General features: G+C 37.3%; 1 protein-coding gene across 1 annotated transcript in view; it reads right to left on the bottom strand.

The window, feature by feature from the left end:
- Positions 1-2,123: 2,123 nt before the first annotated feature.
- Positions 2,124-13,875, bottom strand: part of NECAB3 (N-terminal EF-hand calcium binding protein 3) — a 46,129-nt gene continuing 34,377 nt past the window's right edge. The window contains exons 10-13 of the mRNA XM_072403680.1: positions 13,337-13,449; positions 7,968-8,045; positions 3,446-3,537; positions 2,124-2,419 (exon numbers count right to left, since the gene is read on the bottom strand). Of these exons, the coding sequence (XP_072259781.1) occupies positions 2,394-2,419; positions 3,446-3,537; positions 7,968-8,045; positions 13,337-13,449 (309 nt within the window). The 3' untranslated portion in view covers positions 2,124-2,393. The remainder of the gene's footprint in view (positions 2,420-3,445; positions 3,538-7,967; positions 8,046-13,336; positions 13,450-13,875) is intronic.

A 13,875-nucleotide genomic window follows, 5' to 3' on the forward strand; every position in this document is an offset into this window, starting at 1 on the left:
ATGCTGTTGTGCTTGCTGATATTCTCCAGCCCATGGTGCCATCATAATGTGGACAAATTCCTTGACCCAGGTTACCACTATTACAGTCCCCCTTAATCCTTTGCTAATGCATATGTGATCATTATCAATAGCACTGGTGTTGTATGGGTGCTTCAACGTGATTCCATTCCTGGGAACTATAATATACATTCTATATGGCACAGATATGCCTCCAATAAAACACTGCAAAGAGTTATGTGTTAGAACTTTTACTTTTGATCCAGTGTGCAATTGTGACAAAATGATTGGATCTCAAGTGAATCTGAAGAAAATTTAACAGTTGGCAGCAGACAAACAATTTTGTGGTCTTTGGCATGAATTATATGTACAAAAAAATCTAATTAAATTAGAATCCAGTTGCACTCTCAGTCAGTTTCTAAATGAAAAGAATAGAAAATCTTACACTTGTGTGCCATGTGTTAGGACTTCCTACCAATTGATTACCTATTGAACCAAAAGGTTAAGCACAAAGTAAGCAATGGATCTGCCCATGAGTAATAATATATCATACTAGACAATTATACAGAAATGTCAACTCACTGTTTCATAACTGCACCAATAAATGAAAAAGCTGTGCACTGCAACAGAAGCTGTTATGGTTTTGTGCAGCATTATTGTCGATATTTTCTGTATCTGATCATACATTTTATTAAAACTGATATATCTGTTTTTACTATATGTACACAATCTATTTGCTAGGCAGGAATGTTCTGTTTACTTTAGTACCTTTCAGTTCATATATTATTTGTTTTGTGTTCATTCTGTAACCCTGGTGAAGGGGATCCCCGAACAGTGCTTCCTTTTGTCTGATTGTAAATAAATATTCAGTAACCTGCACCTAATGCTTAGCTGTAAGAAGGGGTCACTTGGCAATAGCTTTAGAATTGCATGGATAGTCATTCTTCTATGATGGAAATTGGAGGGTGTTGAAAATAAATAATCGAAACATCTATCTATCTATCTATCTATCTATCTATCTATCTATCTATCTATCTATCTATCTAATATAAATTTTCCAATATACAGTCCAACAAAGACCAATAGATCTCAGACCTTGGTCCTACACAGCCCCTTCACACTACACATTGTGTTAATGCAACTCGTTCTAGGCCATTAAGGCAGCCCATTTATTTTAAATAAGCATGCAGTGCACATTAACACAACAACTGCTCCTAGTTCTCTACCAAGCATCTTAATAGTTTCATCAGTTCAAGATGCCTAGGTTTCATCAGACATTTGGTACATTTGAATTTGATTATGTAAACTGGGCACAGACTTTTTCCTTTATCAGTCCCTATGAAACCAATAAAAAACTATGATTGTTTGTATGAAATACAATCCTTATCATGTGGATCACATCCTTATTCACTGGAAAGAGTCACCCTTTCTCCACTTGAAGACGAATTAAAACGCACCATGTGGAAGGACAAAAGTTACACTTACCTTTATGGCAGGTGATAAATAAATATTGACTCTTGTAAAGCTTTGGGTGTTGCTGCTGTCTAGGTTTTTATATCACATTCCCTGCTGGGTGCTGTGGTTCCTTCCAACAACTACGTCAATGCAATATAGAGTATTGACTTTGGAGGTTGGCAGAATGGATCAAAGTGCGCAGCAGGGGACACAATATAAGATGGCAGCTATGCCCTTGAAGATTTCTCATCCTCTACCAAACAGGTTAAATTGAAGGTACTTTATCCACATTGCATATGATTTTCTACCAGGTGACCTTTAAAAATTTAATTTTGGTATCAGTCCAGGTTCGTGTTGGTGCAGCACTGCACATGCCACAGCATTGTACTGGATGGTAACACGTTGTTGCCATTTATTCTCCATCATACCATACTGCGTGTACCATGTGTTACAATGTGAATGTAAATAAAATAAAGAGCATGTATCACTTTTTCTGTATTGCTATACTGTACACAGCCCATTTAAATTAATCGAAAACCTGACCCAATGGCACAGCAAAGCCAACACCTATTTGGCCAAGCTATCATTGCCACCTAGAAGTCATTTTTCCAATACCTGTAACCTGTGGCATCAACAGGAAATGTCCTATGGAAAATAGAGTCACACCCACACAGAGCAAATGTATTTTTATTGTACAACAAATCAGGAATCTAAATATTTGCACTTTAACAGCAGCTCCATATACATCCTTTGTGAGAAAGTTATTGAGAAAAAGATGAGAACCGAATCACGAAAAAAGCAGAGCAAAAGAAAAGGGTTTAAACTCAATAAACGACATGGAAATTATATTTCTTCGATGCGTAAATTGTGTCTATACCTCAAAGGTGTCTGATATATAGCCCGGGCATACGGATCTTGGCCATGTGGCAAGTTGGAGTGTTTTAGGACTCAAAAACCCACCAGGATGCTGCGAATACAAAAATAACAGTGTCTGTCACTCCACTTAATTCTAAAGAAATGGTAATGAATAGTTGTACTTCAGGCAAATAGCTAATTGCATAGCTGAAATATATATTATATATGGGAGCTAAATTACCAAAGGTTTTTATTACTGTCCATATTTGGAACTTAGGGCCCTTTCACACCTGCAAACTATTGCTTTGCACCTATGGGAGGCAAACTGCACCACCAGGTAACCAGATTTGCACATGGCTGTGGTCACAGCACAAATCATCAAACAAGAACTAAGTGGCCAGAGCCACGTGCCAAAAATGGTTCCCGACCTATCCCACTAACTTGAATGGGAGACGTTAGGATAACAGCTCAGCAAGAAGCAAAATAATGTGGCTTCCTGTGGGTCTGAAATAACCCATAAACAGCTCAACCAGGCAGCAAAACCAGAATTGTGACCACAGTTTTGTCTACTGCATTTAATGCAGCCTGATATCCTCCATATCCCAATTTAATAATTAGACACTGAAGCAGCAGCGGAAAACTGATGAGGCCATTTCTTTATTCTTCCTTTCTACACGCTGTCTGTTAGATCAGGAAAACCGGACCTAGAGTATTGACCTTACCTCCCCCATTCTGCCAGAATGCACAAAGAATAACAGAAAATCAATATCAAATTAGATTACTTTCAAGGGTTCCTTTGAAAATATATGAATGATTTCTAAATGTATCCATAACCAACCTTTAATATCTGTTTTCAGTTTGGCATGACAGGTAAAATAAACAAAGCACCAAGCTCTCTTCTACTTCGGTGCTCAACTAGTTGGCGTGCAAGTGCTACTGATTGGCCGCTCAGGTGGTCAGTCAATCAGATATTTTGCCTAAAGCAAGGTTCCACAAGGTGGGTGGTGCCAGGAACTCAGATTTATAGACCTAACATTCACAAGAGCGATAACAACTGACCAGCCTCTGCCTAGATAGAAACATTTTTTCATGAATGATTAGAACTCCCCCCTCTATATAACCTCCTGTGACCGTTTACCTGGGAAAAGCATGGTCTTGATCTCCTCTGGGCTCTCCAGACAATCAATGGATGCTCTCTGAAAGGTCTTGCTTTGTACAGACTGAAGATGACTAAAGAAAAAAAAAACTTCAATAAACTTTGTGGTTTCCGAAATTCTGTATTTCTTCTTTTTTATAGACAATAGACATTCTTTTTTTACCTACCTAAGAGCAAACTGATGTCTAACTAGGATTGTTTTATTATTCTTATTTCTTTTTAGACTTCTTTGAAGAAATATATACACACTGTCTCCAATATTCGGGGTGGTGTTCTCATTCTACTTGTTCATTTGAGTTGCCTTTGAGACTGCTTCATGTTAGAGAGCTGTCTAGTCAATGGTATTGTACCCCAAAGTATTGTCTCCTCTTCAAATTGGGGAATCGATTCAACATTGCATCCAACACTATGTGGTGAATTTTGGGTGTTTGTGAACCATCATCTAATAGGTATTTTGTCAACATGGGCTCCCAGCCAGTTGTATTGTAGAGAAAAGCCAGCTTTCCCATTAAATGGTGGTTGAATCAATGGTGGTTTAATGGGGTCCAAAGGGTGCTTATTGCTAGGATAAAAAGTGAGCAGCATCCTAATTAACCGGTGAAAGCCAGGAGGAACCTTGCCCTGTCAACCCGGCTCCCAAATGGTTACTAATGTATTTCCTGTGGCCTATTTTCTTTAGCAATGAGCTGCCATTGGAGTCCATTCCAAGGTTTGCATAGATGGGTTTAAAGTTAACATGTTTGGTAAACTTCCAAAATGGTTCACCAACCCCATAGCAAACTGAACCTGGGTGAATCCTTCTATCACCGTCCAGCACCTAGCACCTACTTCCTTTGAGGTTTTAAATGCTGTATGTATGTGAAGTTCTTCCTGGGATGAAACCCGGACTCTATACATAAAGTGAAGGAAAATCCACTTTAAAGTGGCATACAGCAATGAAACCCTTCCAGATGTTTTAGGATTACCCTGCTGTAAAAATATACTTTACTGGTGTTTTAGAATGTCAGTGGGGAAGGAATTTGGGGAGATTTTCTCTTACATCCTGTTCTGTGTGAGATCCATGAGACAAGATTCAGATAAGAAATGTTTTTTAACTAAGCAATAAAAAAGCAGATGAAGTTTTGTACATTGATCAATAGGTTTTGTGTAGAGTTTCAAGCTTGTTAATATGCTGAACTTCAGCACATCTTGTCTGTCTGCCACTGTGTCTAAGTTGTTGCTGAGTTTTATTAGGTTGCTAGGAATTGTTCTTTGTCAGCCACATAGGTGGTTTATTGATTTTTTGATTATACAATCCAGCATTTCTCATGAGTTAAATACTGGACAAGTGTGGCCGGGTGCACGTAGACTACCAACTCAGCTATTTACTCTGCTGTGCAATGACGCTTTATTGCCTTTGCTATGAATCTGCAAACATCTACTCAGCTTCACATGTCACAAATATTTACTAAAATGTGACATTCCATTCCAAAAATCTGCATTTACACTTACACACAAATACATTTTTATTTTTAACCCCTTCCCTACCCTGTGATATGGAATAACAGCAGAGCTGGGCTTTTCTAGGTGCCAGCCATTCCCAAACTGTACCAGTGGATTTTGGTTGTAATTATAATTATTATCATTAATAAACTGTACTTATATAGCACGGTACATTAAATAAGGGTTGCAAATGACAGACAGATACAGTGACACAGGAGGAGTAGAGGACATTGTCTAGAATGTAAAAATGATCTGAAGAGCTGTGTGTTTCCACTTTTGCACCCTAGAAAAGCCTTGGAATTCACCTGCAGGTCCTGGAATTTATCAGGAGGAATGGTGAGAACATATTCAACCCCATATGAAGTGAAACCGCAGATGTCTCAGTAAAAGGAACTTATGACTTCTAAACTCATGAACTGTAAAGTTTTTAAAGCATCACCTATAGATGATTTTGCCTTTTTTATGGATGAAAAACAACAATATTTGGTCCTTTTAAATTTTGCCAAAATGATAATTGTATTGTATTTGTTTGCACACAAGTTTTACTATGAATGAAGATTTGAAAAGCAGTTATCCAAATATATCTCAGCATATTTGCCATATTTTTATTCTATAGGTTTTCAGTTTTAGGAAAACAAATAGTTTTAAATAATATTTAGGCAGTAAAGTGTGTTCTGATATGTGGCACAAAAACCTTCATGATCTTCCTACTGACAAAATCTTTTCTCCTTTTAGATCCATCATAACTGAGACCCTGATTTTTTATCTCTAGAATTATTTCTGTAGGGGCTAGCCTAAACAAGGGTTTGTAAAATTCTACTTTTCGCATTGCAATGCAGCACTGCTCGATTGTATGGATTGAAATGCAATTGTTAGTGTTTAACCTGCTTTGCTGCTGAAACGCAAATATATATTTCTGCTGCATCTACAGAAACACAATGCAAAGTAATTGCAGCTTTGGATCTGTCATTCAGATAATACCCATTGACAAACTAACCATTGTTTTGATGAAATGAAGGCTTTAATATTCCAATCGAATTCAGCAATTATCAGCTGGTTTCCACTTTTCTAAATTCCACAGAATTTGTGAGATTGAAGATAAAATCCAACAGATGGGTTGGAAATATTTGACCATTTTCAAGCCAATTGTCTGGTACAATTGATCCACTCTGAGATTATTACTTTCTATTTTTATTCTTTGTCTCTATAGACTTTGCACATTGATAGTAATTGTGTTAATGCTAACAAATGAATCGGATCTAACTATAACAAGCAAAAAGGACTGAATGTCCAAACTTTTCCTGTTCTCCAATGTTTTCCAATTTAGCGATGGAAGTCACACTGTTTTTTGGTTTTTTAATTAGAAAAAAATACTTACCACTTTTCATGCAAGCAAATATATGTGACTATATTCAATTTAATAATCTTTAAACTACAAGTGCCTGTTATTCTTACCTGAAAACACTAGGTGGCGGGAGACACAGTCCCTTCTTTAAAGTGGATCCAAAGCCAAGACTTTTTATTAGCTTTGTGTAGTCTTGGGTGAAAACCCTGTCAATGTTTTAGATATTATTTTTATGCTGTTTGTCTATTAGGAAGACTTCGAGTCCACATACATATTTTTAAAGTAGTGAATTATAGGGATGCAAATGCACACACAACTGCAATGCATGCTGCAACATTTGTTGGCTCATGCAGTGACTTTCATTGTCAAGGGCACCTCAATGCTTAAACCCAACACAAGTCCAACTAAATGCATTTTACCACCATGCATATTATTACTATGCCTTGCGAAGATCTGCCCAATTATTTTTATTTATTTATTATTATTATTATTTTTTTTAATAAACAGGATTTACATAGCGCCAATATATTACGCAGCGCTGTACATTAAATAGGGGTTGCAAATGACAGACAAATACAGACGTTGACACAGGAGGAGAGGACCCTGCCCAAAGAGCTTACAATCTAGTAGGTGGGGGAAGTAACACACAATAGGAGGGGAGATATGTAGTGGTGGGAAGTAGTGATGGTTTCAAAAAACAGAAGACGATGGTTAGGCAAGTGTGAAAAAAATGGGTTTTCAGTGCTCTTTTAAATGAGCAGATAGTAGGAGCAAGCCGAATAGGACGAGGAAGAGCATTCCAGAGAGTCAGGACAGCTCTAGAAAAGTCTTGGAGCCATGCATGTGAGGAGGTTATGAGTGAGGAAGTCAGTAGTAGGTCATCGGAGGAGCGAAGAGAGCGGCAGGGGGAGAATACCAGGGAGGAGGAGGTTACAGTAGTCCAGGCGAGAGATGATAAGAGCGTGTACAAGGAGTTTGGTGGTCTCAGGGGACAGGTAGGGGCGGATTTATTTGAATTGGCGGCATTAATGCAACACATGTGTTACCGCAAAGCCGGGCCCCGACAATCTATTTTTCTGGGTGACCACTATCACCAGGACTGAAAGCAAGAAAGATCCAGAGGATGAAACATGGGTTAATGTTTTTAATAGAATAGAATTCTAACTTCTATAGTAGGCAGTGCCTTTCTGTCTGCCAAGAAAATGCCCCCCCTGCCCAATTCTAGGCCATGTCATAGCTTGACCGCCACTTCTTATCTGCAACACATTGCTATTGGCCAATAAAGTAGCCCTTAATAGTGATGGGAAAATAGGAATGTAAAGAGGTGGATGAGAAGGGCAAGCTTGCTAGCTAGGAAGAACCACCCAGCATTTGGACTCTATTGGGAACTGCAGCTTTATTGTGTTAAAACAACAGAATCGCTTTATCTCTTTACTATTGTAGGTGTTGTGTACAGTTTTTTTTTCCACTAGTTCCAGATGAGGCAAACAATTGTAATATTGGATGATTCAGGGTTGAGGTTTTTGAGCATAACACAGCTGTCAGATATGTGTGGGTCACAGAATATGGCAGCCATAGAAATGGACTGGAAGGGAATAAGGAGATGTCTTCCATTGCCCTCTAATTTGCTGGGGTGGCTGACTCAGGGACTCCCCTACCCCAGGGTATCACACTCACTTTTTCCAGGCGTCTTCTCCCTCCCATATCTCATACAACATATAGCCTGGATGGGACTGAAGCTTCTGGACAGACACACTGTAAAAGAAAAACACAATTTTAATGTACAATCATGAAACGTCAGATAGCTAATTCAGGGCACAAACTCTACTTTACGGCTCTAATCTATGTTTTGTATTTATCTCTACTTAACCTACTCACTAAATCCCCATTGTTACCGGTTGTCTTGATCATCTTACTGGTCCATAAAGTCATTCTAAGCTTCACTCATCCAACATATTCACTATATTATTATGTTTTAAAATATATTGAAGCAGTGATAAATTATTGGGCCTGGAAAGTCCTACAAACTTTGAAAAAAGTAACAAAGTTGCTCTGGGAGTATCAGGAAATCTGCAGTCTTGGTTTTCTAAGGAGCAGCAAGCGGCCTGGAAGAGATGACAATGGTTGAGCTTGGCATATTGATGGTGATGGTGACATTGCAGTCTGACTTTATAAGACAATGCTTGTTAGCACCCAATTTTTTGGAAGAAGACTTTTTTTTTTCCTTTGGAGATAATCCCTATCCAAGGTTTTGAAGAGGGAAACCTGACATCTAGTAACGCCTCTAGACATGAACAGTAACCTGTAATATAAAAGGGGTGGTGAATTGTTGCATTACTGGTTGGGGTTGCCCGTCCATGTTGCGTATAGGATGTTTTAAGCAGGCAATTCTCTCCAAAAGTACAAAAAATTCAATTAAATTCAGTTAATGCATTTCGGAGGTTCAAAGTTAACCCTGGCTATGGCATAACACAAAGAATGTAAATTATTATTGCAAAGATGTCAATTCCAAAACAGCACCAACAATAAATATAAATATATATTACTAGTAAATAGAAGTATTTTCATACAATAAAAATAAAACCTGTATTATATTAGAGCGAAATGTTTTTCCATATTTTCTACCTAATTCCGTTGAAATACATTAAAGTTCATTTGCACATTTTTATGTATGTTCTCCCATCTCTAGTTATCTTTCACTCATATCAATTCACACAAAATGATATAACAAACACTTTCATTGAACAATTTAAGCATAGTGTTTATAAATTGACCCCTGAAGCCAAGCAAATGGTCTGGTAAGGATTGGGATGTGCTGGACATTATCACGCAGTATAAAGCGGTTTCAGCTTTTATAGGACCATGCTGATAAAACATATAATGATGTCAATATGTGAAAGGTCCCAAGAAAAGGAAGCTTTATCTCTATCATGTAATGAGATCTCTATCTCTCTACAGCTTCTTTCAGCTGTAACATTTTTGAAAAGTTCAGCAAGAAAAGGGGTTCTCTAACAATGCTTCCTCTGTGAAGGTGACATATCATTACTCACCTCTCCAATGACTCACATCTGCAGAGAACAGACAGTGCCCTTCTCTAAGGGAAAAATCGCACAATAGTTTTTTTTTATTTATTCAAGGCACTTTCCAACAACATAAAGTAAGAAAGAACAGGAAAAGCATTATTATTTAGCTGTTGCCTTGACTAGCAGTGAGTAATTATTTTATGCCTTCCTGTGTAATAAAAAAAGTTTTGAGAACTGTTTAAGTTAAACTTCATGTTTAGCTGGAGATACAATGGGTACAGGTAAGTAATTGATTAAAGGTAACTAATTTTGAGAATTATAGGTCATAAAATACCTACACGTTTCCGGTGATCCCAGACTCCCTCTTCATCAGGGTTATTCAGCATCTTGAGCAGTCATCTGACCGAATACCCCTTCATTTTTATCAGTCTACAATACAATGTATTTAACAGTATTGAACTTTGATGAAGAGGGATCATTTGAACCCCCAGAAATGTGTTTTTTTTTATAATTTACTTATAAACTTTAATCTGGTCTTTGTTCTGTTTTTGAGCATTTTCATATATCTACAAGCTTGCCTGGTTAAAGAGCTGGCATTAGACCACCACTTCTGGTGGGTTTTTCATAGTAGAATAATAAACAATCCTCTACACTGCTTAATATGACATGGCCAAGATCATTTGCTACTTTAAGCGATTTGGTGACCTACACCTTTCCTCTACCTAACAAAGATTTTGCTGCTCCCTGTGTCCCTGCTAGGATAAAAATTGTTACCAGGGCCCCTAACACAATCCCAGTGTCATTCCAGAACAGTGTCAACTTGTTCTGGAAAAACTTTGAGTTGGTCTGGATTTTAGTAGTGATGAGTGAATGTGCCAGTCAGGTTTGATCAGGGTAAGCCAATGTTTTAGACATTCACCAAAGAGGGCTAAGAGGCAAATTACTCTAAAAAAGGCATAGGGAGCCCAGTTAAAAAAAAGGTTAATGCAAAAATGTTTAAAAAAACTTTTTCAGTGGGTAAAGGGTGAGTGAAATGATACATGGAAAATACACAAATCCTTAATGTAGGATGCTCGGGGTTTGTTAAAGCTATAAATATTTTTTAATTTTGGCCTAAAAATGTACTAGACACTTTCCCAGGCAGTAAGCTGAATGTCCAGGAAAAAATGGAAGGACTTGTATGCTTCTCTTCTTGTCCTTACCAAACTCTTTGCCTTCCCCCACCAGTAATGAACCCTTATTTGAAGGAAAGGGCCTCTTACCCAAATCCTAACCTCTAAAATGAATGTGGAAGGTTTATAGTAATATAGTATGTAATAGTGTAATCTGAAAGCTCCTATATAAAAAGGAACAACCACCGTTCCATCCCCTATGCAGGAGAATGAGTACAAAGGTCCATTGGTTATCAAAGGTGTAACCAAAATGCCAACATGCTAAGGTATGGTTGTGTAAAGACCGAGCCCTGGTGCTATGGTAATGGCACTGGAACCCCTGTTTTGTTTTGTTTTTTTGTGGAATCTGTTAATTGATTTAGCTAGCAGTGAAATAGTAATAAATATTTAAAGTGTAAACGCTAAATCTGTCAGTATATTTGGTATCATGCCATACTGTATATAAACTGTAAAATTGTAACCTGTAGACCCTTTTGGTAACTGCGCTACCTTGAGGACTCTGTGGGTTGAAAACATTTTACTATAATATATCTGCCCATGTTTATAGCACGGTTTGCTTTATTTATTTCTATGAAGCAGTTATGCATTGAACTGTCTACAAGACCAGTCATGGCCACCCATAATGACCTCCAATAGCCAAGTATCGTTTGTACCAGTAAAGACTTGATACTCATTTCCCATTGCAAAAACTATTTCAGTATTTTCTCAACTGTTCATGATTTTAGCATTTAGGAATTTGAGACATGTTTCATTTTAGCAAAGTCACATTCACTGCACCTGATTACCCCCACATTTATTTGCTAAGGAAGGAATTTGATTGCTATTGCCAACACAGTTCATTTATAGAAACTTAATTTCCATTGCAGGCGCTCTCATACGTTCCTGAGAGCTGTTATTTTTTCCAATTTAGTTATGAATGTCAATCATGTCATTGGGGGTTATGAAATGCAATGATTTTACTTATATATATATAAATGCACAAGAATATTCCTCAAAGCAGCTAAGCCCATGATTTTGATGAGACCTGATTTTTCTATACTGCAGTTAAGAAACATTTTGTATCTTTATCCCTTCCTTAATCAGTGGCTGGGCAGCAGAAGGAGAAGCAGCTTACTGATAGGTCTTTTTATTAGTTTATATTAGTATGAGCATTGCAGTACAAATGGATAAATGGATTACCCCTTTTGCAGCTTCTCTCTCTTCACTGCAATGAACAAATCATGTGTCAGCAAAATTCAATTTCTTTAAATTTACACTGATTTACCCTAACCGTTACATTGATTGACTCAAATGTCTATCAATGACATAATAAAAATATTCTTTTGAAAGCAGCAATATTATGGTAAAAAGTTCTATACCACCGTTGTTGTAGATTGCAATAAATGTTTTGCCAACCCTTTGGAAATTGATAGACAAATAAACAAATGAGAGAGAGGGGCTTTGTGACGAACAATTCAAATTATTTACAAGTAATTTGAAGCAACCATACTGTACATTTACAGATAAAGCACAGTATAGTACATATAAGGCATTTTAAGGCACATATTTGGCACTATACAGATATGCCTAAAACATTACTGTTTATTTGGTAATATCTAATTGAATAAAAAATTTTCCAGGGTCTTTTAAAATTTCTTGACGCGTTTCGCCTAAATAGGTTTCTTCAGGGGTGAGAATAGCATGTGATGTAAAGAATGTCTGGCCAATACAGAAAGGTATAAATGTACTTCTGAGATTCCTTAAAGGGTTCAAAAGTCTCAAATATAGGTCAAAATGTACATCAGTGAACATAAAGTTCACAAAGTTCAGGTGTTTGGGAAAGAATAAGCATAAGTAGATAGAATTGAAGGCTTAGCTGCTAAAGATCAGCTGTTATGCTGATGCACGTTATAGGGCAATTTGACATGTATTAGGACAGCCTATTAATTTGAAAGGGTTGCCGTACACACCACAATGCATATAAAAGCTATGAATGCTGCACTTGTGAAGGTGAAGTCCACAGCAATATATTTTAGTGTGTTGGTGTGCATTGTGCAGCAGTGCCCAGGGAAGGTACTTCTTGGATGACATTAAAAAAAATCACAATGTAGCGCATCAGCACATCTGATGTTTGTTGTCATACACATGATGATATACATGAACGAAGAAGCCCCTACTTTACTAAATGAACATCTAAACTTATTAGGAGCTTAATTAGATTTAGTGGGTAATGCAACACACCAGAAAATGTACATGACACTTAGCTAGCATCACAATGTATGGAATGTGTGTTGTGTCACGCTGCTGCATGCTGTGCTTTGGAAACTCCTAAATTGTGCTATTGAAGAAATGTAACCATCTGTCAATGAGCCATTTCCAAGAACACAAGCTTGGGGGTAATTTATTTAGGGTTTATTCTGAGCAATTCAGATTAGGTGTTGAACCCCTATAGTGTGATAGGGGTTCAAAATAACGGTGTCACAATGCACCACTATAGGAAGCATGGAGTGACACATGTTGTGGCAACACCTAATCTGCATTGCTCAGAATAAACCCTAAATAAATTAACCCCAAAACTTGTGTTCTTGGAAATGGCTCACTGACAGATGGTTACATTACTTCAATAGCACAATGTAGTGCCGTTTGCAAATTGAGTTATCTACAGCAACCAATCAAAAACCTTCCTGATCTGATTTGACTATTGTAAGATTTGTTCCATTGAGTCAATGCACTTTAGAATAATGAAATAAACCAGTTGAAGATATACTGAAAAAAAGGCAACCTGAAATGATATCCGTCACCAATAGGTCAGCTGTATAGTGAAAAACGTTACAGTTGGGATCAATGGATAAAATAAATCTAGTGCCCTTACTGTAAACATTGATCCTGAGCAGTGGTGAATTCTTTATAGCTCCTTAGAGAGGCTTTAAATTGATCCGAATGAACTTCAGCGACAGGTAATTGTCTCTGGGCCACCAGGATATACTGAAACAAAATAAAAAAGTGCACCAGTGAGTAATGAACGGATAATAAATATTATATATTTGATGGAATATTTTGCTTTATTGTTATTCTTTATCCAATGAGACTGCTCTGGAAAGGCCTGAAAATGCTATGATTCCTCAGTAAGGCTCTTCATAAATAGGCATATTAACCAATGAGAGTGATAGGTGATTTCTGACTGATAGGTTGCTGCAAATTACTTTATTACAAAAGTTAGTTAGAAGCTTAAAAATACCTATTTGGTTCTCTAAACAAATTAAATTACCAGCTCCCTGTAAGAAGGTAAGTAGTATACTCACCTTTCTGGTGGCTTAATTTTTCCACCCCCACTTGATTCCATTGTTGCAGCCTCAGTCAGACTCTTTAGTAATATTTCAGGAGTGTTGGATGTTTGTATCCCACACCATA

This window comes from Pyxicephalus adspersus, chromosome 3 (genome assembly GCF_032062135.1).
Source record: "Pyxicephalus adspersus chromosome 3, UCB_Pads_2.0, whole genome shotgun sequence".
Classification (NCBI taxonomy): domain Eukaryota; kingdom Metazoa; phylum Chordata; class Amphibia; order Anura; family Pyxicephalidae; genus Pyxicephalus; species Pyxicephalus adspersus.